Source organism: Gasterosteus aculeatus, chromosome 12, assembly GCF_964276395.1.
Source record: "Gasterosteus aculeatus chromosome 12, fGasAcu3.hap1.1, whole genome shotgun sequence".
Classification (NCBI taxonomy): Eukaryota; Metazoa; Chordata; class Actinopteri; order Perciformes; family Gasterosteidae; genus Gasterosteus; species Gasterosteus aculeatus.
In genome coordinates this window covers 4,548,485-4,572,485 of record NC_135700.1, presented here as the reverse complement: position 1 = coordinate 4,572,485, position 24,001 = coordinate 4,548,485, and the positions used below count along the sequence as shown (strand labels likewise).

The 24,001-nt window shown below is 44.4% G+C and overlaps 5 protein-coding genes across 6 annotated transcripts; 2 read left to right on the top strand and 3 right to left on the bottom strand.

The window, feature by feature from the left end:
- Nucleotides 1-4,118: 4,118 nt before the first annotated feature.
- On the bottom strand, nt 4,119-9,232 carry drc4 (dynein regulatory complex subunit 4). Its single transcript, XM_040167971.2, has 11 exons — nt 8,487-9,232; nt 8,254-8,331; nt 7,215-7,412; nt 6,760-6,966; nt 6,613-6,667; nt 6,323-6,528; nt 5,697-5,864; nt 5,244-5,330; nt 4,971-5,180; nt 4,750-4,815; nt 4,119-4,647 (listed from the first exon to the last, which is right to left on the bottom strand). Exons 1-11 carry the CDS (start codon nt 8,487-8,489, stop codon nt 4,447-4,449), a joined length of 1,479 nt encoding a protein of 492 aa, XP_040023905.2. The 5' UTR covers nt 8,490-9,232; the 3' UTR covers nt 4,119-4,446.
- On the top strand, nt 9,113-10,374 carry LOC144385319 (tektin-1-like). Of its 2 annotated transcripts, none has more exons than XM_078085288.1 (4): nt 9,113-9,410; nt 9,521-9,712; nt 9,825-10,020; nt 10,158-10,374. In XM_078085288.1, exons 2-4 carry the CDS (start codon nt 9,561-9,563, stop codon nt 10,341-10,343), a joined length of 534 nt encoding a protein of 177 aa, XP_077941414.1. In that variant the 5' UTR covers nt 9,113-9,410; nt 9,521-9,560; the 3' UTR covers nt 10,344-10,374. The 2 variants fall into 2 exon arrangements, with proteins under 2 accessions (XP_077941414.1, XP_077941415.1); XM_078085289.1 differs by having other exon boundaries at nt 9,254-9,410; nt 9,548-9,712.
- Nucleotides 10,375-11,950: 1,576 nt separating this feature from the next.
- znf414 (zinc finger protein 414) lies at nt 11,951-14,655 on the top strand. The gene is made up of 4 exons (XM_040198385.2): nt 11,951-12,142; nt 12,377-12,487; nt 12,935-13,040; nt 13,121-14,655. Exons 1-4 carry the CDS (start codon nt 12,091-12,093, stop codon nt 13,545-13,547), a joined length of 696 nt encoding a protein of 231 aa, XP_040054319.2. The 5' UTR covers nt 11,951-12,090; the 3' UTR covers nt 13,548-14,655.
- On the bottom strand, nt 14,153-19,484 carry mtch2 (mitochondrial carrier homolog 2). Its single transcript, XM_040198318.2, has 13 exons — nt 19,286-19,484; nt 18,215-18,299; nt 17,535-17,641; nt 17,317-17,343; nt 17,168-17,224; nt 16,903-16,960; nt 16,704-16,755; nt 16,551-16,610; nt 16,051-16,144; nt 15,664-15,711; nt 15,503-15,570; nt 15,344-15,419; nt 14,153-14,908 (listed from the first exon to the last, which is right to left on the bottom strand). The coding sequence occupies exons 1-13, from the start codon at nt 19,370-19,372 to the stop codon at nt 14,822-14,824; spliced, it is 906 nt and encodes a 301-aa protein (XP_040054252.2). The 5' UTR covers nt 19,373-19,484; the 3' UTR covers nt 14,153-14,821.
- A 223-nt stretch (nt 19,485-19,707) lies between these two features.
- LOC120808288 (hatching enzyme 1.2) lies at nt 19,708-22,533 on the bottom strand. The gene is given in 9 exon segments (XM_078085287.1): nt 19,708-20,188; nt 20,297-20,421; nt 20,545-20,721; nt 20,903-20,977; nt 21,066-21,186; nt 21,338-21,493; nt 21,595-21,658; nt 22,238-22,326; nt 22,469-22,533. Coding segments are annotated over 8 exon segments (798 nt in total). The 5' UTR covers nt 22,316-22,326; nt 22,469-22,533; the 3' UTR covers nt 19,708-20,186.
- Between the last annotated feature and the right edge of the window lie 1,468 nt (nt 22,534-24,001).

Sequence of the window (24,001 nt, the reverse complement as noted above, 5' to 3'; positions counted from 1 at the left end):
TATCGAAGGGTAAGGAAAGAGACCTGCATTTTAGCGTGTATATTGAGGACGGAGCTGCCGATAAACCAAAGCTTTTTTGACAAAGAATGAATGGATTCTTAATGAGGAATATTGATGAGAAGCAAGGGTTGAGCTTGTTTTACAAAGGATGGATGGATTTGTCATGAGGAATATTGACAAGAAGCAAGGGTTTGCGATCAGGAAATACCTGTTGACCCAAACCGGACAACATTATAAAAATGTCCTTCGAGCCGGAGTTGAACCAGCGACCTAAGGATACCTGCTAATTGCACTTTGAATATCAGCCTACAGTCCTCCGCTCTACCAACTGAGCTATCGAAGGGTAAAGAAACAGACCTGCATTTTAGCGTGTATATTGAGGACGGAGCTGCCGATAAACCAAAGCTTTTTTGACAAAGAATGAATGGATTCTTAATGAGGAATATTGATGAGAAGCAAGGGTTGAGCTTGTTTTACAAAGGATGGATGGATTTGTTATGAGGAATATTGATGAGAAGCAAGGGTTGAGCTTGTTTTACAAAGAATGGATGGATTTGTCATGAGGAATATTGACAAAAAGCAGTGGGTTTGCGATCAGGAAATACCTGTTAACCCAAACCGGACAACATTATAAAAATGTCCTTCGAGCCGTAGTTGAACCAGCGACCTAAGGATACCTGCTAATTGCACATTGAACATCAGCCTACAGTCCTCCGCTCTACCAACTGAGCTATCGAAGGGTAAAGAAAGAGACCTGCATTTTAGCGTGTATATTGAGGACTGAGCTGCCGATAAACCAAAGCTTTTTTGACAAAGAATGAATGGATTCTTAATGAGGAATATTGATGAGAAGCAAGGGTTGAGCTTGTTTTACAAAGAATGGATGGATTTGTTATGAGGAATATTGATGAGAAGCAAGGGTTGAGCTTGTTTTACAAAGAATGGATGGATTTGTCATGAGGAATATTGACAAGAAGCAAGGGTTTGCGATCAGGAAATACCTGTTGACCCAAACCGGACAACATTATAAAAATGTCCTTCGAGCCGGAGTTGAACCAGCGACTTAAGGATACCTGCTAATTGCACAGTGAACATCAGCCTACAGTCCTCCGCTCTACCAACTGAGCTATCGAAGGGTAAAGAAACAGACCTGCATTTTAGCGTGTATATTGAGGACGGAGCTGCCGATAAACCAAAGCTTTTTTGACAAAGAATGAATGGATTCTTAATGAGGAATATTGATGAGAAGCAAGGGTTGAGCTTGTTTTACAAAGGATGGATGGATTTGTTATGAGGAATATTGATGAGAAGCAAGGGTTGAGCTTGTTTTACAAAGAATGGATGGATTTGTCATGAGGAATATTGACAAGAAGCAAGGGTTTGCGATCAGGAAATACCTGTTGACCCAAACCGGACAACATTATAAAAATGTCCTTCGAGCCGGAGTTGAACCAGCGACCTAAGGATACCTGCTAATTGCAGATTAAACATCAGCCTACAGTCCTCCGCTCTACCAACTGAGCTATCGAAGGGTAAAGAAAGAGACCTGCATTTTAGCGTGTATATTGAGGACGGAGCTGCCGATAAACCAAAGCTTTTTTGACAAAGAATGAATGGATTCTTAATGAGGAATATTGATGAGAAGCAAGGGTTGAGCTTGTTTTACAAAGGATGGATGGATTTTTTATGAGGAATATTGATGAGAAGCAAGGGTTGAGCTTGTTTTACAAAGAATGGATGGATTTGTTATGAGGAATATTGATGAGAAGCAAGGGTTGAGCTTGTTTTACAAAGAATGGATGGATTTGTCATGAGGAATATTGACAAGATGCAAGGGTTTGCGATCAGGAAATACCTGTTGACCCAAACCGGACAACATTATAAAAATGTCCTTCGAGCCGGAGTTGAACCAGCGACCTAAGGATACCTGCTAATTGCACGTTGAACATCAGCCTACAGTCCTCCGCTCTACCAACTGAGCTATCGAAGGGTAAAGAAAGAGACCTGCATTTTAGCGTGTATATTGAGGACTGAGCTGCCGATAAACCAAAGCTTTTTTGACAAAGAATGAATGGATTCTTAATGAGGAATATTGATGAGAAGCAAGGGTTGAGCTTGTTTTACAAAGGAGGTTTTACGACGGTGTAGTCGTGGCGCAGGAGTTAGAGAAGGTGTGCTGTGAAGCACAAGGTCGGTTGTTCGAGTCCAGGCTGACCATGTTCCATTTTGAAGTGTCGCTGAGCAAGACACCTAACCCCTAATTTGCTCCCTGCTCAAAAAGCCATGGGTTTAAAGTGTAATGTAAGTTGCTTTGGATAAAAGTGTCTGCTAAATGAACTGTAATGTAATGCCTTGTTCAAGGGAGTTTCAGTTCAGGACATCTGTGCGGTGCCGAGTTGGTCCTCACTGCTCACTTTTGTCCGTTTCTATATGCTGGACGTTTCCGCTCCGTGCGTGGCACGCGCTGTTTTGCTGTCCTGATTGGAACGGATTATTTTTCCCTGAGGTTGGTGGACGCTAGATAAGCTTGTTTGGCAATAAGGGAGCAACCACATCCCATACTAAGACATCGAACGAAGTATTATGAAAGAGAACTTCTCTGAGTAATATGAGTGAGATGTCTCACCAGACAACTCTTCTTGCTTGGGCCAGTGAGAAGAGGTGCTTATCTACCTACTTTTGTTCAAGTAATTATTGCACACTTTCTGTAAACCCTATCAACTTCCATTCACTTCTTTAATATCCCTTCGTTTGTCTGCTATATGATATATTTAATTGAAATTGCTGTTCGGAACCAATGATACATAAAGGGAAACCTTGAAAATGATCAGGGGTGCCCAAACTTTTTCACACCACTGTATTTAACAACAACATACATATACATATATACATATATATATATGTTGTTCTTAACGCAGAGACACTGCTGAGGCTCGAGGGTTCAATCCCATTCAAACAAAGTAAAGTACTTTATTAAAGAAAAATACCAAACTGTTGACTTGCTTTAGCTCTCTGATGTCATTATATACAGAACATCGTTGGACCGTCTCCTTTATGACGTGTTGCCAATAACCAATCCCAACCCTTCAATGAGCAGAGCAAGGCATCACCAAAGGCAGGGTTTGAATCCCAGCTGGACGTTAAGAGACGTGTCTCACTGAGGGACATGGAGGACATGGGGAGATTAAAGGGACAGTTTGTAGCATTCGGGGAGAATATATTGAGTGTAATATTAAAAAGGGCAGTTTTCTATCAACTGAACATGAGAATCGTTGTCTTTTCGTCACTTCTGGGATTCATGTCCTCGTCTACTGACGGGCGTGACGGTGTCCTTCGTCCTCCTGCTGGTCGGCTACAATCCGTTTACTGAAACCTCCACGCCGGCCCGCCCGCGGCCTGATGGCCACTTCTTCTTTGAACGAGGCTCGTTTTGTCTTAATGTCCGGCCCCAACCAAGGATGTTAACCGCAGAAGTCGTCCTTCTGTCCTCTAAGTTGACCTCAATAAGAGAAGATATTCAGACTCCGATACTGAACCGTGTCCACCAGCTCCGCTGCATTTTACTGACATGTTTATGACGACGTGTCCACTTTTTATCTACTGTATGAATTATTATATGATTATCACTACTCAGTATATTAGAAAATGCTGTTTATAATTCTGATCCAATATTTGGAAGCTCAGTTACTACAATGTAACGATAAAAGAATAGAACCACAGAGGGTTTGGTCTATAGTTTTACTCTCTGACGTTCTCTAATCTACAATTAAATACAAATATGCAGATGCAAAAAATTCATTCAGAGGGAATATTTACTCCTGTTGGCAGCTCAGCTGATTTTATTACCGAAACAAAAAGAGAGGAAGTGATCTGATCGCTAAACGTCTCTGAGCCTCACGGACGTGTAAGAGGAGGAAGCAGACTCGCATCTCAGTGGTGTTTATAAGTCGCCAGAATTCAGTTTGTTTGTGCACCGTGTGTATATAAAGTGTAAATGTTGATGTGCATAGTTTTTCTCTTGGATGTAATGTAAAATATTGACATTGATGTGAGTAAAGGGAATGTACCACAGCGCCCATTAGTGTTTTTGTATCAACCCACAAACACACATTATCTTGTTTAACCATAGATCACATTTCTTTATTTTAAGTGGAGTTATGTCCTCCGCTGGTTGCCAGGCAACCGCTTCATGACGAAGACTTGAAATGACAAAAAAGGAAGGAAGTTCTGTGGTGTGAAAAAATGCATTAAAAATTAAAATTAAATTAAAGTGACACCAAAGAAGTTAAAACACTATATGAGTATCAAACAAGATGAAACTCTTGATATTAAAAGTTATAAATGCCTCGAGTCAAAAGGTGTTATGACCAAAACAGTTTGTTGCTTAACAACATAACACCTAAAGGTTTATCATTCATTACGTCATGTGGTCAAGTGATGGAGAGGTCAGGTGGAGCCTGGAGGCGAGTGGACGCCAGCTCCACCTGGACGGGTTCGCTCTTTGGAGGCAGGTCCCAGGGAGTCGCGTCCCCCCAGGGAGTCGCGTCCCCCCAGGGTCTGCTCCGAAGGCCTGAAGGGAAAGTCGTACAGAGGGACGCCCAAGTTATGCAGCTTCTCCTTGCAGGTCTGCAGCAGCTCGTCGTACTCCTGCAGGTCCCACACACACAGACCCACAACTGTCACTCAGCTGACTGCGACCAACTGTAACACTTACATGAATACGATGAAACCCTTTTTCGATGGACTGACCTTACTGTCTCGAGCCAGGTCGCCCTGTAAGGCGTCGATGGTGGCTTGTTTGGACTTCAGCATTTCCTGCGAGCAGCGAAACATCCAGGAGGTTGATCAAGGAACAACACAAGGAATGAAAAGCAGCTGAGTGTAGAACCTGCCGGCGTCCCCTGCAGTGTGCTCAGCTGTTGTAGCCGTGACATCATTTAGGTGGATTAAACCAAAACGATCCGCCCCACCTGGAGTTCGTCCGCGGCCCGGGCCCGCGCGCTCGGCTCCACGTCGGAGGTGGCCAGCGCGGCGAACAGCTGCGCTTCCTGCTTCTCGGCGGCGGCGGTCAGCGCCGCCAGCTTCCTCTCCAGCAGCAGGTGCTTCAGGCCGCTCCTCCGCCGCACCTCCTGGATGGCCTCCGTCTGCTTCTCCAGCAGCTCGTCGCGCTCCCGCTCCACCTGAGGGAAGCCGACGGGGTGAGCGGAGGTCGGAGGTCAAAGGTGAAAGGTGCAGTGGTTTACCTTCTCGAAGCCGCACTGCAGCAGCTGGTGCTGCAGGGAGAGGTCGCGCAGCTCCTGGTCCAGGACCTTCACTCGAGCTTTAGACGCCTGAAACGAGATGTTTTAGGGCTGCTGGGCTCTTTATTTTGTGGTAAACTATTATCAGCTAATTCTTGGTACACCGACTGTCATCAGTCTTAAAAAAGTCTAAATGTAAGGGTGACAATTGTACAGTTTCATAACTAAACATTTTAAAACGATGAACCATTCTGACTATGACGTGAAGTTAATGCTCGTGTGCTTTAAATCTCAGTTAATTACAGAGATGTTGAAACTAATGTGAAACCAGGACAAATGTACTTAAACATCTTTTTAATTTAATACCACATTATTTGATCAGCTTGAGACCAAAGCGTGTCGTCTTTCAGTATATTTGTAACTGTTTTATAGTGAAGCTTGAGTCTGGGAACCCACCACCATCTTGCTCTTGGCCTCTTTGTGTTCTTGCAGCTGTTTTTGTAACTCCAGAAGCTTCTGCTGGGCTTCCTGCAGAGACGTCTTCAGAACTTGGTTCTCCCGCTGAGCTGCTGAAAGCTCCCGGTCCTTTTTCAGCTGAAGCTTCCTCGCCTGCCCCAGTTCATCCTGAGGGAAAGCACAGGGGCCGTGTATCGCATAAAACAAGCGTCCCCTAAAATGAAGTCAGTTTATGCGTCAAATAGGTTATTGCAAATCTATTTTGAAAGCCAAATTCAAAACATCTTTGTCTTTGTCAAAACATATTTTATAAACTTTTCAACAAATTCACATATGTTATTGTGAGACATTTCTCAAAAATGATCAAATATAAATTGAAACAATGTGAAATAAATTTGACTTTTTTGCACAGGGAACCTTTACTGTGCGGGCTAAAAAACATCCATTTTATATTTATATTTATACAATGTTCTGTGAACATTTACCATTGAATAGTTCAACCAATCTAGAGCCCGAAACAAATCTACTAAACAAAGTAAAACTACATCAATTGTGTCACATTTATGGCATTTAGGCCATGACGAGTTAGTTTGTATTTCGATCTGTTCAGCTTTCCGTGTCTGTACCTTCAGCTTGGCCTGATCCTGCTGCAGTTTTTTCTGCAGCTTGGAGTAGTGATCCACTTTGTGTTCGAGAACCGCGTCGTGCTCCTCAGTCAGATTATCAATGCGCTTCTTCATCCTGCAGTTGATTTGGGAGACCTCGTCCTGCCGCTTCTTGGCCTCCGTGTCGGCCATCAGCTGCCTTTGCTTGTGATATGTCACCTGCAGCTCTTATTTGAGAAACAGTAGAAGGGAAAATGTTAATTTAAGTTTAAGATAGGAGTTCGTGAACTTAGGACACTGGATTTATTCACCTGTGAATCTTTTCTCATAGTTGTTTTCCAGCTCCATTAACTCCACTTGGTGCTTCTGTTGGGAATCAAGACAACGGTTCTTTGGTGAAGAGACTAAATTATAGGTCTCAAACTAGAGAACATTTTTGAAAAAGAAGCGCGTCTCACCAGCTGCAGCTCCTTGATGAAGTTGTCGTTGTGGAGCTTCTTCTCCATGGAGTCGGCCTGCAGGACGTGCAGGTCGCTACGGAGGCCGATCTCTGACTGCATGTGCTGATTCTTGACCAGCCCGGCCGATGCCACGCCGTCTGCCTTCAGCCCAAAGAGCGCGTTGTGGTGCTCAGACAGTACGTGCTTCAGCTTCTGCTTGTACACCTGGATACCGGCCGCCAAAACGTGTTGTATAACAAGTAAATTTAGAAAAGTAAGGAATAATCCAAGGTATTTTTTATGTTCAATTAAACCTCCATGCAAAAAACAAGTATACGACAAAGTAAATGTATTTTTACATCTGGATATTTAATTTATTTTTCTTTGGTTTTGGTTACTCTCTGTTTCTCTAAAGCTTGTAAGTTAAAAGGCTTTTTGAACGTGTGTCGTGTGCGTGCGTGCGTGCAGCTCACAGTAATCTCCACTTGGTGGCGCGCCTCTGCCTCCTCTCTCTCCCTTTGTCTGTTCCTCAGCTCAGCCTTCTCCTCCTCCAGCTTCCTCTTGGAGATTTCCCAGGAGGCCTGAATCTTGTCCCTCTCCAGCTGGAAGTAGCTCCTCTCCTCCCGCTCCCTGTCCAGATCCTCCCGCAGGCGGACAATGTGCTCCTCCAGCTGGAAGGCCGAGTGGACATCAGTGTGGGTTTTGTGGGGCCAATCGGTGCTCCTGTACAGCTCTACATGTATTATTATTGTCCAGATATTCTATTGCTGACGTTCTCCCTAACAGAGTCTGATCTTATTTTAATTTCTAGTATATAATTCTTTATTTTCTCCGTCGTAACATGGCTGCAGAGTGCATACTCGGCCTGCAGTAACTTATATCTACTTTATACATGTTTCCTGGCCGAATAGATAATCCAGCACCACCTTTGTTACTGCTTTTCTGTAACATTTTGTGAAGCGCGTTGATGTGGATCTCTTGGGGTGAGGAAGCTAAATTGGATATTCTGTGTTCATCAGATGTTTACCTCATGCGTGACCCTGAGTGGAGATTATGCTGTTAAATCGTGTTAATCATGTTAGATCGTGTTGCAGGTGCGCTGTGCATCCGTCTCCCTGTTACCCTGCTGATATACGATACAACATTGTTCTCTGCCCCTTGTGAGCTGTACTTTTGGTATCACACATAAGATAAGGACCGGGATCCTTTTACTGCACAATGAGAACTTTCACTTTGGTACCACAACACGCTTTAACTTAAGTTTTGAATGCAGGACTTTCACTTTCACAGTACTTTCACAGTGTGGTATTAGTACTTTACTGAAGGCTCAGAATACTTGACTGATACTTGAAGTGAGTATTTTTATAGTGAAACCAACACCAACAGATTAGCACCCTGTTGTTTTAAAGAAACGGTTAAAGTGAAATAAATGTATTTCTTAAAGTCAGTGAACCCAGTTTCGTGGCTTCGAGGCTAAAGTTAGCTGTGTTAGCATCGGCTAACAGCTCTGACCTGGTCCCTGGACATCTCCTCCGGGGACAGGCCGTCCACCACGGTCTTCACGGCCTTTTTGTTTTTGGTCTTCGGCGGCTGGGGGTGAAACAGATCGACATGTTTCTTCACAATAAAAGTCACTTCCAGTCAATGCTAGCTAACCTAGCGTAGCTTAGCCAGTTTAAGAAGGTAACATCTGGCTGCGGCCACGATATAATAGACTCTTTTTAAAATTAAAATAATTGACTCACCATTGTCAGAAGTCCCACTCGCTCCCGTGTGTCTCTATTGGAAATAAACGGTAGTTTGTGAGCTAACACGACTCCTCGGCTGGAGGCTAAACCCGAAGGTACACAGGAGGCGTTGTCATGGCGACGCCTTTTTTTGTGGATAAGTAAAACTTTATTGACTTCCTGAGATCAGGCTGACACATGAAACAGGGCGAGTAATAAACAAATAAAATAAGTACGAAATACGAAGCCATTTCTTAGACTGGAGCTACAAGACATCCATCAACTACTAACTACCTGTTTGTTTGTTTATTATAATTGTTTTTTAGCTGATTTTACGGGTGGTTTTAAAACGCAAGTAAGGAAGTTCTGTTGTGGCTTTTCATACTCAGGTAATAAATTCAATAGTGAAATATATGTTAATTTCTGGTTAAAAAACAACCTGTGTCTATTTTAGAGACATATTCTGTGACTTTCTTTGCCTTTTTAACGGGATAATTAACAGGAATATGATCGCATTTTTTGATATTCAAATATTTTTCGAACGAAACCAAAAACGATCTTAGCGATCAGTTAATAACAATCATTGCTACACAAGTGCCAACTGCAATGTGGAGATAATTTAAGTGTATATATTGATATTCTTTGTATTTTAAGCGACCTCACTACATACAATGCCTGTTCTGAGTAATTATAGTAATAATAACAATAATATAGTCCTATTATAGAAATGCTTTCTATAAGTAGCTTTATGTTTGGATTGAATCAAAACAGTCTAATGTAAATATTCTGATTGCCTGAATAATACAATAATAAAATAGAAATTCTAAATAGAATCTTATGAATCTGATCATATTTGTTGTTGACATTTGATTAAATTATTTATAATGAGGTTCTCGGACCACTATAGCATTAAACCAACTCATTTAACTAACGGCTATCTAGGTTAGTTAGCAGTTATATTTCTCTAATCAATGTTCTCAACGTCCAAGACCTTTTTTCTGTTAAACACATTTGCACAGTGTGTATCTAAATGTGTATTTTTCAATCTAAAGTGTCTCAACGATCCATTGGTTGTCCAGTTGAGCCTGAACGATGTCCGTCCTGGCCAGTGGCCTCCAGCAGTCCCGTGGACGTGGAGGTCACGCGGAACGAGTCCCAGCTCATCAGAGCAGAATGCAGGACGGCCGTCACGGAAATGGACACCGCATGGCGGCGCATGCAAAGCGCTGTCACCGAGCGGCTGGGTGAGTGAGGGGGACACAAGGGGGACCCAAGCCATGGACCCGTGTGTTTCAGCTACAGCTGGATGCACGGAGGGGGACCGTAGTGGGAATCCTTGATCCTCGTGCTCCTCAGATCAGCGAGTCAGAGACATCCAGTTTCTGAGGAAGGATTTGGAGTGGAAGTTGGAGCAGATAACCGGGGAGGCGGACGACCTCTTCAAGATGTCCAGCAGACTGGCGAAAGCCCTGGAGGCCTGCAGACGACGGCGCTCCAGTGGAGCGGAACGTCCTTGTCCGCCAGAAGCCAGACGGGGGACGAGCTGGCCAAGGTGGGGGAGAAGGTCGTGGGCCTTCAGTGAGGACGCACAGGCGGGTCATCGCGTCAGCAGTTTAAGAAGCAGTGATCATTTCCCCTCTAATTCACCATAGAGTGAACTCGGCTGACGAGGCACCTCCTTCCCTCCAGATTCTGGTCGAGTTCGCCAGCCAGCAGCGGATGAGCGAGGATCTCCTCAGGGCCATCACAGGGAACCAGCGGGGGCTGAGCTGGGCCCAAACCCTCCTGGCCGTGCGTCGCCCGAGGCCTTCCAATAAGCAGTGCCACGCCACGGTGCAGCAGCTCCACGCGCTCATCGAGACGATAATGAAATAATAATTCATTAAAACGTGTCCCACACATCTGTATTCACTGAGATCGTTGCCATATTTAGACCAGGGGTCACCAAACTTTTTTCTCTGGGGGCCACATTATCGTTCCTGACTGTGACGGGGGGCCGGAGCCGGGTCAGCTATATAACATAGAATTGTAGGACCCAGATCAAAATGACCACCAGCAGGCCTCGTTGTGTAGTAGAGATTACTAGCCTGGCACAGCCATCCCCACTACTATATCCCCACTACTATATAAACAACTACTATATCCACACAACTATATCCACACAACTTATCAACACAACTATATCCCCACTACTATATAAAAAACTACTATATCCACACAACTATATCAACACAACTATATCCACACTACTATATCCCCACTACTATATAAACAACTACTATATCCACACAACTATATCCACACTACTATATCCCCACTACTATATAAACAACTACTATATCCCCACTACTATATCCCCACTACTATATAAACAACTACTATATCCCCACTACTATATCCCCACTACTATATAAACAACTACTATATCCCCACTACTATATCCCCACTACTATATCCCCACTACTATATAAACAACTACTATATAAACAACTACTATATCCCCACTACTATATCCCCACTACTATATCCCCACTACTATATAAACAACTACTATATCCCCACTACTATATAAACAACTACTATATCCCCACTACTATATCCCCACTACTATATAAACAACTACTATATCCCCACTACTATATAAACAACTACTATATCCCCACTACTATATAAACAACTACTATATCCCAACTACTATATCCCCACTATATAAACAACTACTATATCCCCACTACTATATAAACAACTACTATATCCCCACTACTATATAAACAACTACTATATCCCCACTACTATATCCCCACTACTATATAAACAACTACTATATCCCCACTCCAAAACCCCCACTATATAAACAACTACTATATCCCCACTACTATATAAACAACTACTATATCCCCACTACTATATAAACAACTACTATATCCCCACTACTATATAAACAACTACTATATCCCCACTACTATATAAACAACTACTATATCCCCACTACTATATCCCCACTACTATATAAACAACTACTATATCCCCACTACTATATCCCCACTACTATATCCCCACTACTATACAAACAACTACTATATCCCCACTACTATATAAACAACTACTATATCCCCACTACTATATCCCCACTACTATATAAACAACTACTATATCCCCACTACTATATAAACAACTACTATATCCCCACTACTATATAAACAACTACTATATCCCCACTACTATATAAACAACTACTATATCCCCACTACTATATCCCCACTATATAAACAACTACTATATCCCCACTACTATATAAACAACTACTATATCCCCACTACTATATAAACAACTACTATATCCCCACTACTATATAAACAACTACTATATCCCCACTACTATATAAACAACTACTATATCCCCACTACTATATAAACAACTACTATATCCACACAACTATATCCCCACTACTATATTCAATTGAGATCATAATGTAATAGTTTGTGTGAATAAACACCAAAGGTAAAACATCGGAAGAATAAACGTGTACGTGACGTTTCTTTGTCGCTTTGCATGCTGGTCCGTGTAGTCAAATGTAGTTCTTCCTCCACTGTCGCCGCAGAGCTCAGTTGCTACGTCTCTAATGAACTCTTCGGGCTGTGCAGCCATGGAGACAGCCGAGGCTGATAGCGGAGGTTTGTAATTCCGTTCGAACATCGCACACAGATGCTAAACTCTTTGGTCCTAACGTGGTCGAGTTACACGAGTTAACGTTAACCAGTGTTACCAAGTTAGCCGTGTCAGCTAGCTAGCATGCTAACGCGCTCTGCCTCTGTTGCTATGTTCCTGGCGTTATACAGCCACTGTTGCCACGGACGTTGGTGTTACATCTTCACGGAATTACATTGAGTCTCATCTGTCCTTCTCAGGTAACAAGAGGACACCGTGTCCCTTATATGGCTGTAAGCGAGTGTACTCGGACACGAGGGCTCTGGAGAGCCACGTCAGAGACCATGAGATCTCCGCTCAGTCTCTACCAGGTGAGCCCATCAGGTCCACAGATACTTCACTAGGTTTTTAATGCGACCATCAACATGTTAGAAAGGAACCATCACTGTTGGCACAAACGTTTAATAAGTTTCCCTAACTCGATCTTGAGGAAAAAGCAATATTGGTGTGAATTGTTTTTTTTCCCAAATTAAATGAGTTATATTGAGCTTTAGCTAACTCATGTTCATGGTTAACATCGTCTCACCTCAAATTAAAGGACTTTTGAGCGAGAGAGAGAGAAAAACAACACGAATATTAATATATACATCATATATGAAAATCTGATTTGGACAGGTTTCTGCAGCTGCTACAGACTCCACCACTTGGCCCTTTTCAAGATTTTGAATGTGGCTTCATTTTATTTTTGTATTTGTGTGATAAGCGCTGAGGAGGGGGCGTGTGGGGTGTGAACATTGTCTCTTTTCCTCACCCTCCAGGAAAGGTCCTGTTGTGCTCCACTTTGGGATGCAGTGGTTCCTTCCCAGATATGCAAAGACTGATGGAACACATGAGGCATCATCACAAACCCAACATTTTCTTCCTGTGAGTTCTTGGTTTTCACTCTTCTTGCACTCTCATGTTGATCGGTCCATGCAACGCGTCGCTTCTTCCCTCCCCCAAAGGTGCGAGAGCTGCCGCACAAAGTTGCGTTCTTACCGGGGCCTCCTGACTCACCTCCACACCTGCTCCAAAGTGTCCCGGGGGAGGCCAAGGACGGCAGACCCAGGGCCCCCCCCGCCAAACGCCGCCGTGACCGACCTGGACGAGCAGCCCCCGCTGCTCGACCGGTTGTCCACCCCCCAGCTGCCGCCCTCCGAAATCCCAACCACGGAAGGTTCCTTCCTCGCCGCCGTTCTGGAGGCGGAGCCTCCCCCTCCTCTCCACGGCACCTCCTCTCCCCTCCTTGCGCCACCCCAGCTCAAAGAGGCGGCGTCCCAGCCCTGGGTCAAGAGCGAACCCTCCGATTTTCTCCTGCCTTCCAACCCGGATGGCCACGACCGCAGCGGCGAATGCTCCGGTTTACCACCCGACACAAACCAGGTGTCCTGAGCCCGTCCACGTGGAGGCTTCGGTTTCTCCTGTGACCACCGCCGTCTGGAAGAAGAGTCTGTGGATTTAGCATAGGTTTAGTGTTTAGCTCCGCCAATGTGGCGGTGGTTAGTCATCGGTTAACGTGTTGGTGTCAGCCAGCTTTGAAATGGCACATCTGCGGGTGGTTCAGTTGGTTACAGTCTTGACATGATGTGGCTAAATCTCACACTGCTGCTCCTCGTGGGTAAAGTGTTCATGTTTCTGCCTCTTAAAAGGATCAGTCATCCAATCCAATGAAAAAGACCGCAACCAACAAGGTCACCATGCACATTTATTTATAAAAGACTCCGTATTGGCTGGTGGAATCAGTGAAGTTGTTGGGACTGTTTGCATCAGTGGAATTAATCCACATTTGGGACTCTATTAAATCAAATTAAACGTGTGTTTATGGTGATGAAGCAACAGTGTGCGTCACTGGATGATGAACTGAATGGCTCAGAAGAAATCACACGTACACACTGGTTTGTCTATGTCATGTGATTAATTTACAATAACAGATTTTCTTTAAATAACCAATTGACTGGAACATTTATCTTCTCCAAACACTAACAAGAACGACAAAATAAAGTTTTTATTTTATTTTATTATTTGGGTCAGTCAGAATGAGTTGATACAAGCACTTGGCTGCTCAGAGCCCAAAGCGTGCTGGCCACACATCCAACACATGCTCCCCAACAACCATCCCCGGGGGGCTTTCGCCCGCCGTTACACTAGAACTCCCCCGCCGAGCAGCGAGCTTTGTCATTAACACATCGAGACACTAGCACACAATGACGGTCCCACTTGGTCACCAACTTCTGAATTATTAGACATTACCACATGCAGACTGAGGTGCACTTTCCCACAGAAACAAATCCCATCATGAAGGAGCGTCATTGTCGATACTCCATTAGAAAGAAAACACATGGGGGGGGGGGCTGTCACACTGATCTGTCATAACTTAGCTTTGACAGCATGAACCACCCTCCGTTCAGATTTAGTACACATTTTCAAAATGATTATTTATTTTACAGCCCTGCAGTTGCCACCTGTTAATTTCTGTTAATAAAACCGAACCTGCTGGAAATTAATGTGTTTTTTATTTCACATGATGGCAGGTTGAGAAAAAATAAAATAGTAAACAAATGCATGAAAAAAAAACAAGATTAAGTGCCAGCTGTCCAACCTCTAGATCAGGCAATGTTGATTTGTTTTATTATCACAACTATGTTCAGCTCAGTTCCCCTGAGGCTTTAAAAAAATCTGTTCTGGTCAACGGCGTAGATCTTTCCTGCCGGAAGCTTCCGGAAAAATAGACTGTTGCCTCTGCTCATGTTGCCCTGGACAGAAGAGAAGATACAAGGGTTTAGTACCGCGACACGAGGCAATTATAACTACTTAATTCCAAAAACACACGTGACAAGAAATCATTTAGCACGAATCGGTCATCTCTGTTGCTACAGAAGTTGTCTTGATTGGGGACAACTGGGTAGAGACGTGAGCAAAGCGCTAGTAGCGGTGAGCTAACCTACGGCCACCGAGACCCTCAGGCTGCCCTCGTCCGAGCAGAGGAATGTGCCGTTGTGCCGTCGCTTTGTAATTCAAAATAGAAGCCGGCCTGGCGGGAGATCTTTATGCCGTTATCTGTACCTACTTGATCTCTGCCCTCTAAAATATGTCCTGGACCAAAAAGCACGTCCACGTGGCGCTTACTGAGGACAAGAAACATCTGCATCCCACATGTGTGGACAGGTGTCGGGGTGCCATGCGTTTACCTCTCTGCTTAGATGCCTCCAGCAGTCCACCCAGGTGGGACACACCGACGCGTAGGGAGGCAGGCCTCCGGCCAGCCTGCAAGGGCAAAAAGAAACCAACTGTGTTCGAGTCGGTGACGTGCAGGGATCTGCAAAACAACGCCCGAGCTGCAGACTCACCCGCAGTTGTTGACAGCCATGAGGTTCGACACCAAAACGAACGGGTACGTGAGCATACTCGCGAAGAACTGGAAGGAGAGCAGAGCAGAGCAGGGCGATCTTGATTGAAACGCAAGCTAAAATGTTGTAAACAAACAACGCACAGCGTCGGTTACACGTACCCCGGTCACAGCCTGAGAGCAGTTCTTGATTTCCCCTGTGTGACTCATCTGGAGAAAAGAACAGATCAAACAGTGGATTCCGAATCGGTGACCAAAACAGCGACCCGCAATCGTCTGAGCTTCTTTTTTGGTTAAAAAAAGGGTCAAACACTGAGTGGAATTGCAATGTTTTTTCAAGTCTAAAAGAATTTTGAATGCTACGTTCATTATAGAAACAATTTGCAGGTATTTCTAAATGATTAGCTTTTATTACTATATCCAATATTGAAATAAAAAAGGTCATTACCCTCCTGCTTTGTACGAGTTGGAAGCTCTTTGTTGCATTACAAACGGTCACAAAAGCCTGAACTGAGCCGAGCTTTGTGAGAGAGGAATTGCTTTGCATACCGAGTCATCAATGGCGTATGTGTTGATGACGTGAGCCAGCAGGTTACAAATCCACAGAGACAGAACGTCACCGAGCAGGCGAGGAATCAGACCACTGAACGAGGAAACACAGCAGCATTTAGGCTTTAAAACATAGAAAGTATGAAAGGCACCGTTGTAGATGAATAAATCAAAGAGTCTGTTATTTTGGGGGCTGATGAGTCATCACGCGCACCAGGGATGGAACTTTTTACGCTACGGCCTTAACTTAAAAACATGTCTATTTGAAAAAAAAGAAAAAGAGAGACTTACAGAATAACTACTCAGTGTTTAACAAAGCATGTGGAGAGATGTGGCCCTTGTGGTTGTCAGTCGTTAGTAGCAACATAGTGTGTACTGGACACATTGATAAGCACCAGGCAAAACTACCTCCTCGAATTCTAAGCGAACCTTCGAGTCAATGCACAAACAATCGGATGTAAAGTGACGAAAAGAAATAAGACCAGGAGTGTCAAACTTACGCGAAGAAGCCCAGTAAGCCTTCTTCTTTGTAGACCGTGACTACGGAGTCAAACACCCCGCTGACAAAGAAAGAAATGCATGAACATTTGTAAGTTACAAACGACTGATTGTCTTCTCATTGAGGTCGTGGGTCTAGAACATGGAGACTGTACCTGTATTTGGTTTCCCTCCCAATAAACTGGACCATACATCGCAAAGTAATCACTGAAAAGCAAGTTGGAGGGAAGAACAGACTTGACATGCTGACTAGTGTCTCTCCAGCCACACACACACACAAATGTCAGATTTAAGCGAAACTACTGCTGAACAGCATTGCCTGCATAACGCTGTAGCGGGCGTGTAAAAGCTCACCATGGAAGGGATGTGTGACAATGGTGGCGCAGGATCGGGCGATCATCTCTTTGGTTGTCTGTGGAGGAGAAAGCAAGCAACTGAGGTGTTTGTGTACGGTGCGTAACAATAGAGCATTATTCCACACATGAGCCCCGCTCGATTCTCAAAAAGTCATTAGAAAAGGGCCGAGTGCAGAGAACTACAGGATACAGTGGCGACTGATGACACTTGGACACCATGTGTAGAATAGACGTAATGCGCTGCAGCGCAATGAAGACGTTACCTCGTTAACAACGTGCTGTATGGATCCCTCCGCAGCCTTCTGCTGACCTCCCAGCGCCTGGTCGACAGAATCAGACCTCAGCTCCAACCGGCTTTGCTCAATATTAACCTTAAAGTTTAAACAACACGACCGGGAGAAGAAGCGCTTACCTGGAGCGTCCCGTGTTCTTGACATTTCTGAAAGAAACTAGAGGTTAACATGATAAAACTGCCCTTGTGAATAAAAGACATTTACATTTACGTGAATCTTACTTTTGCACCTTAAAATAAATGCTACGTATGTAATGATGTACAAGTATCACATGCTTTCATCTGAAGAATACGCTGTAGGACAACATACTTCCCATGGTGCACTTCTCATGGCCTACCTGCAAAACGTTGCTGTGAACAATGGTGCCGATGGAGCCGGCGCACAGCCTCGGGCCGATCCCTTTGAAGAGACCCGCTTTTCCATCGATCTTCATGATGTGCTTGGCTGAAACAGTTGGAAAACAAACGGCACAAGTTAGACACAGCCTAAAAACGGCACAAGTTAGACACGGCCTAAAAACAGCACGGGGTTCATATCAAGGGATTCATGTAATTCGAAACACTATAAATTGAGATCACAGATTGTTAAGTTTGCAAACTGTTGATGAACACGTATAAAACTAAAGAACCAGGCTTTAAACCACACTCAATATCACAGGAGACAGCTGGACGCCACAATCTGGGAGGTGTTTAGGACAATAAATAAAGCGCTGTACCGACTGTATGAGAAATAATGAATGTTAGTTTTAAACTTGTTTGTTTATTTGAATCATTACAGTTTTTAAGCTTTAAGAAGTGCATCAACTTTTAGGGGTGTACATGTGGTAGGACAGGAAAAGGAGTGGCTGTCAGTTGTCAATCCGGTCTCCAAAAACAGGTCCAACGCGGCTCAGGGTGGACAGATTTGTCTCACTAGAAGCACGAGCTACAATAGATCAGACACCCACGGAGAGACAGTGAAAGCCGCCCTTTGTCCCTCCCACTTCAGAGTGCTGTGAGGAATGTCCCAGAGACCCACCGTACGCGAACAGGCCGGGCAGCTGGTAGACTTGTCTGCCGAACAGGTTCCTGCCCAGGGTGGGCGCGAGCGGCTCGTGTCCCACCTGACAGCACACACGAGAACCACCGTGAAACACACCGGGACAAACACGTGGGGTCTTCTTTCACACACTTTGACAACCTTTGTTATTTTGGTCTAAATGTTGTGTTCACTTCCGTACCGCTGACGTCATATGCCGACGTAATGATTATCGGCGGCTTTAGCTAGCTAATTAGCAAGCTACTTTAGTAGGCTAAAGGACGCCGGTCGGTAAAGAGCAGAAGACGTACTCGCCACGTGCGTTATTACTGCTGTACGAGTGTGTTATTCAAGACATATAACTCAATGCACCCAGAACATGTTAAACAATGATAACATGCAGGTTATAGCAAAGAAAGAACTATTCGCTGGTCCGACCTTTCACTTCCTGTTTACGCGGGTCAACAACGCCCACTTTGAAAGAATTAAAAATATGACTTTATATCACTTTGTCACTTCGCTAAAGTGTTTTCAAAATGTAGCAACATAGAGGTTGTAAGGTGGGATCGCTGCTGGGCTGACAGCTAACGCCAAGTAGCGCTCATCTCCCCACGACAACACGAGCTCGTTAGAAAAATCAGATGTATTTGAGTTTCTGGGAACTTGCCAGAGGACGTGCACAGAAAATGAACACAACAGCACGATCGTTACAGTATGAACCGTGAAAACCGTCTGTCCCGCCTCACTTCCGCCGGGAATGACAGAAGGTCACAGGGACAAGAGACAGATCGATCGTGCAGTGAGGGTTCTTGTCATAGCGAGTGCTGCTGTGCGTTAATCCCACATCCGTCCCGAATTAAAGAGCCAATGGACGTTAACGGAGGGGCTTCAGTTGTGCTCATTGATTCAGTCACAGTCGAGGCTGTTTTCTAAGAGCATTAGCGGTTTCTTCCTCAAGCTGCTAGCTAGCTGGCTCGTGCCGTATTTACGTCATAACCGCTAGCTAACCGTGACCCGAGCGGCCGCGTCACCCGGGACGTCTCCTCCAGGCCCGAACGCTCGTCCCCTTACCTGGATCAAGACTTTAATGTACATCAGAGGGTGGGAGAGGACGGTGAGCCCTGATCCCAGCAAAACCTGTCCACACGTGTCCGCCATCTTTACAGATACACTGGAGTCACGCGGAAGTCTTTCTCTTTCTTTTTGAGAGGAGTCGACAGCGGCCTTTTATGTTGGTGCCGCCATCTAGTGTTCTGCCCGGTGTACTGCGCGTTCATCGCCAGAAGCCTCTGCGTTTCAGTGGCCTTTGGTGTTTCATTAAATACGTTATGAAACGCGTCGCTTTTGTTATTTGGTCGCACGCTGATATTCCCTTTCTAGGCTTATCATCCACTCTTACAACACTTAAGTCCTGTGCATTGTAAATACCGTTGTTTTCAATGTGACTCCATCCATCCTTTTTTTACTTTACAAAAATCATTTCTGTCTTTCATCTTTAAATATGTTCTACTTTATTTGATGAACTTTACATCTTTCCATCCAATAAATGATAGCATTTTAATTGTGAACCATGAGATACGTCCTTTCCTTTGGAGATGTGTGTTTTATCATCATCATTATCTCTTTGTGGGAGGCCGTTGCATTTATGGCCAATGGTTCTAAAAAGGATGTGCAGCTGGCTGGTTTTAAGACTTTGATACTTAAATTCAACTATGTGCAAGTTCCTTTTTAAATATTTAGTCTTTCACACATTTAAAGGTGCTCATACCAGAATAAATAGATGAATGATTGAATATACTGTAGGCTCAGAAAACCTACACGGGTGGTGTAGCTCTGTCCAGTCAAAGTGTCTTTATTGTCAGATCTTTAGATGTGCAGAAGAGTTCACGTCTGCAGCTGCCTGCTGTTCAGAGAGCACCAGGAGACAATCTTCCGTCCTTCTGCGTCCTGTCAGGACATCCGAGCGTCCTTCTTCTGTAACGGCAGAGAGAGGATCAGGTCAAAAGGTGAGTGATGGACACAGACTGCAGAAGGCAGCAGCAGTAACATGGATATTCACAGAGGGCTCATGTGGACACTCACAGCAGCTGTAGAGCGCGTTGAGCCTGGCGATGTCGTTGCGGCTCATCTCCTTGGCGTTGCCGAAGGACACGTTGGCGTTGGGGATGGGGACCATGGTGGGCTGGTTGTTCTTAGAGAAGGCGTACCTGCAAGAGGACACGGAGCGTTCAGGGGGAACAGAAGTGCATGCTGCACACACACACACACACACACACACACGTGTGTGTGAAAACACAAAGCAGTGCAGAGGTGGAGCCGTTTGGTCTCACATGTGGTACTGCATGACAGAGCCGTAGTCGTAAGGAGTTCCCTGGTTCAAGGTGGCGATCTTGTTAAAGTTGTGCTCCATTCCTGGAAATCAAGAAGAAGAAGAAGATGAAGAAGAATCTAGTTTCATTGTTTGGTTTGAATTCACTCCGACTGTATAACTGCAGTGACACAACAAGCTCCTGCTTCATGGAGGGTCAATGTTGTGTGTCACCAGAGAGCGACGTACTGCCACTCAAAAGCAGGAAAGTAAAGCAAGTTCATTGGTTTTATCATTTCTTAATCCTGAACAAGTTTGAACAAGTGTTATCTCTTTAGAAGTGAACTCTTTCAAGATGCTACGCAGCGTTTCAAAGTCACTGAGAAACGTGAAGGGGCTGTTGGGCCAGAGACACCACCTGCTTCCCACCGCGACGGCCGACGTAGGACCAGCAGCTGGACGGGGTCAGAGATGGGTGGATGGATACGGGAGTCTGAGGACACGCTGTGGACTGTAAGCGGCTCCACGTCGTCTCTTTCTTACCCGTTCTGGGACTCGATTTGCAGCCAGTCGCGGTCGGTGCTTCTGCTGGGCCTGAAGCGGATGCAGGAGAATGAAGAGAAAGACTCCAGTCCACGCGTGATGATGGCCTGCTCACGGGAGGCTGGCAGGACCGCAGCACACAACATTCAGCTGTTAACCGTGAAACCCAGAGGACCGTGTGGGCCCCAAAATATCTGTGCGTGTGTGTGTGTGTGTGTGTGTGTGTGTGTGTGTGTGTGTGAGGGCCTCGCAGGCCTTTGTGTGGCGCTTACAGAAGTGGTTGGTGATGTAATAAGGAATGTAGACCTTCCCGTCAGTGAACTTGCCCCACTTGCAGCCTCGGCTGGTGCAGGGGTCGGCGTTTCTCTCGGCCTCGCTGTCAACGGCGATGTCTCCTCCGATCAGGACGGGGTCACCGGCGGAGCGGACTGAAACACATTACAGCAGCAGCTCAGACGCCCGTTGAAGCGCTGCTCATGAATATCTACAGAGTTCTGGAGGAACACGCGGACCTCAGCAGCTCACTCACCCAGATTACTGTTGGCTCTCTCCAGCAGCTCTGAGACAGAAAGCTCCCCGGAGTCCTTCTCTGCAGAGACACAACAACACACAGCTTGACGTTGTGTACAAATACAGCAGTCACATACTGAGCATGCAGGTACATCAGCTCTGATTATCAGGAGAGATCACGTACCTGCCTGCAGGTCCAGCGTGGGATCAGAGGGGGAAAGAAAAACACATTAGACACAAACTACATGACTTGGTGTGACGTTGACTTTTATCTGTAGCTCCGTTTCTTATAGTGCCGTGTTCACGTAGACCGGTCAGAATTAGAGATTGTGGGACAAAAGTCCATCATTGTAGAGAATGAAGCTTTGTGGATAAAGTGCATCATCATCTGAGAGAGATGAAATAATACTCAACACAGTGAACAAAGGTGCTTGATAACTCAGCACAGGCGTAAATAAATTCACTATTCAACCTCCTGACAGCGTCTTTGTGAATGTGGAGAAGACAACCGGCTTCATACGTATATATGAGACGGTTTGTGTTTTGATGGTGACAGAGGACGCTCAACGTGCATTTCTTTTCAACATTAGTCAACAAGTGTTGACTAATAACCAGACGCCTCCCTGCGCTGCCATCGCCGCTCCTCTCTCCCGTGGTCCTACCTCATCGTCGGCCCAACAGCAGGCGGACAGCAGCAGCAGAGCCACAGCTGAGAACCTGAACACGGACATGCGAGCCATCCTCAGTAGACCTGTGGGACAGAGACAGGAGTCAGCTTCAGCTCAGAGGAAAGATCCAGTGTGAGAACCAACAAGAAATAAAAACCGGCCGCAGAAAGAAAGGGCAGACTTCTGTGTTTCACATGAGCTGCAGATATTTACAGCTGAACTCACCTTGGATCCTTTGGGGGACTTGTGCAGCTCAGGTTTCCTTCCAGGTTTTTATATGTGTGTTTGACTACGTCATTGAGACCAAATATGGATTATCTTGTTTTAAAGAAAGCAGAGACCGCAAAATCCACAGGCTTATCAGTCATATAACGTCCATACACATGCATCTGAAAACTGTACAGACTGGGGGGAATTGAACACTGAAAATAAGTTGTTAGCATTCAGCAGTGTGTCTGATTTGAGAAGAAATGTTTGGAAACTTTACAGTAATTATCAAAAGGTGAAACACTATATATTTAGATATTTTGTAAATGGGTATTGCTTTAAACCTTGTTCAGTTGTATAATGTATTTTGATCAAAAACAAAAAGGAAGTTAGTTGATCACTCTCAGTTAAAGTTCACGGTTTTGCAATTATAAAAATAATTGTTCCAACAAACCAACCTTAATGCCATATCTATCGTGTAGTCCGATGAAGATGTATTATTTATGTTTTTACATTTCCAGAGTGACCCAGCAAGAATCCGCACTCTGTTTGTTGGACCCATAAGAACTATGGACTAAAAACTCCCAACAGAGGCCTAAAGACCAAATCAGCAATATGTATTTACAAGATAAAAGACAAGACTTGTGAGCCCTGTTCCCCAACATCGTTGTCATCAATAAAGTGCACAAATGACACATTCATATTCATGTCAGCGTGGAACAGCCGTCAGTGGAATTTCTTATTTGCATTTCGAAGTGGATGAGCTCCTCAGCAGACGAGATCTTCGTGTCCCGTTAGCAGGGAGGGGCAGTAGACTCTGAGACACAACACGGACTGTAGAATAGGGCATTTTGTCCAGATTGTAAAAGAAATGTAAATGTCAAACAATGGTGGTTATTTCTTTTCTGAAAAAATAATCTGCAAAAATAATCTTTTGGTTGGTCAGAAGAAAATTGTAAATTGTATGTTTTTTCTCTTACAATGTGATGTTGCTGCACCTCTTTTTATATAAAGTCAATAAAATATGTTACTAAAACACAGAACGTTTTTCTCACCAGCTCTTACAACAACACAAATGACAAATCCACAACAGCTCGCTGTGAAGAGAAGTTGTTGCAGCAGGCGGGTTACATGAAGTCCCAACTTCAACAGCAATATGTGGCGACACAAAAGACACTTTAACAAGGTTTCATTCTATGTCGTTCACTGATTTCTTAGAAGTTATGTTTTTCTTATTTTAGATCAGTGATCAATCCCATTAAAAATCACTGATTTCTGAAGACTATTCTGTTATTAAGGCAGTCTCAAACAATCCTTAATTCAAGCTTCCATTTTTTGTAAGAATGTGTTTGCCTCTTGCTCAATTAATAAATCTATCTGTTAATTTATGAAATCCTTTCACCCTGATTATTTTTCCTTTCCTAACGAGTAGATGTATTAAAAGTATAATGTTTTATATAATAGAAAGTGGAAGTACCTGAAATGTATTCAAGCTTTTTACCTCATAATCTTTGTTCCTTTTTTTAAGGCATTGCAGGAATGTATTTCAGA

Bases quoted from the DNA above. Each gene is read 5' to 3' on its own strand.
- drc4 (XM_040167971.2), bottom strand. The intron at 5,181-5,243 runs GTAAACCACTGC...GGCTTCCCTCAG, and splicing joins TGCAGTGCGGCTTCGAGAAG to GTGGAGCGGGAGCGCGACGA. The intron at 4,816-4,970 runs GTGGGGCGGATC...CGCTGCTCGCAG, and splicing joins GGGCCGCGGACGAACTCCAG to GAAATGCTGAAGTCCAAACA.
- LOC144385319 (XM_078085288.1), top strand. From the start codon at position 9,561: ATGTCCGTCCTGGCCAGTGGCCTCCAGCAGTCCCGTGGACGTGGAGGT. The intron at 9,713-9,824 runs GTGAGTGAGGGG...CGTGCTCCTCAG, and splicing joins CGCTGTCACCGAGCGGCTGG to ATCAGCGAGTCAGAGACATC. The intron at 10,021-10,157 runs GTGGGGGAGAAG...CCTTCCCTCCAG, and splicing joins CGGGGGACGAGCTGGCCAAG to ATTCTGGTCGAGTTCGCCAG.
- znf414 (XM_040198385.2), top strand. From the start codon at position 12,091: ATGAACTCTTCGGGCTGTGCAGCCATGGAGACAGCCGAGGCTGATAGC. The intron at 12,143-12,376 runs GTTTGTAATTCC...TGTCCTTCTCAG, and splicing joins AGCCGAGGCTGATAGCGGAG to GTAACAAGAGGACACCGTGT. The intron at 13,041-13,120 runs GTGAGTTCTTGG...CCTCCCCCAAAG, and splicing joins AAACCCAACATTTTCTTCCT to GTGCGAGAGCTGCCGCACAA.
- mtch2 (XM_040198318.2), bottom strand. From the start codon at position 19,372: ATGGCGGACACGTGTGGACAGGTTTTGCTGGGATCAGGGCTCACCGTC. The intron at 17,642-18,214 runs GTGGGTCTCTGG...CAACTGTTTCAG, and splicing joins GCCCGGCCTGTTCGCGTACG to CCAAGCACATCATGAAGATC. The intron at 16,756-16,902 runs GTGAGCTTTTAC...CTTGCTTTTCAG, and splicing joins TGTCACACATCCCTTCCATG to TGATTACTTTGCGATGTATG.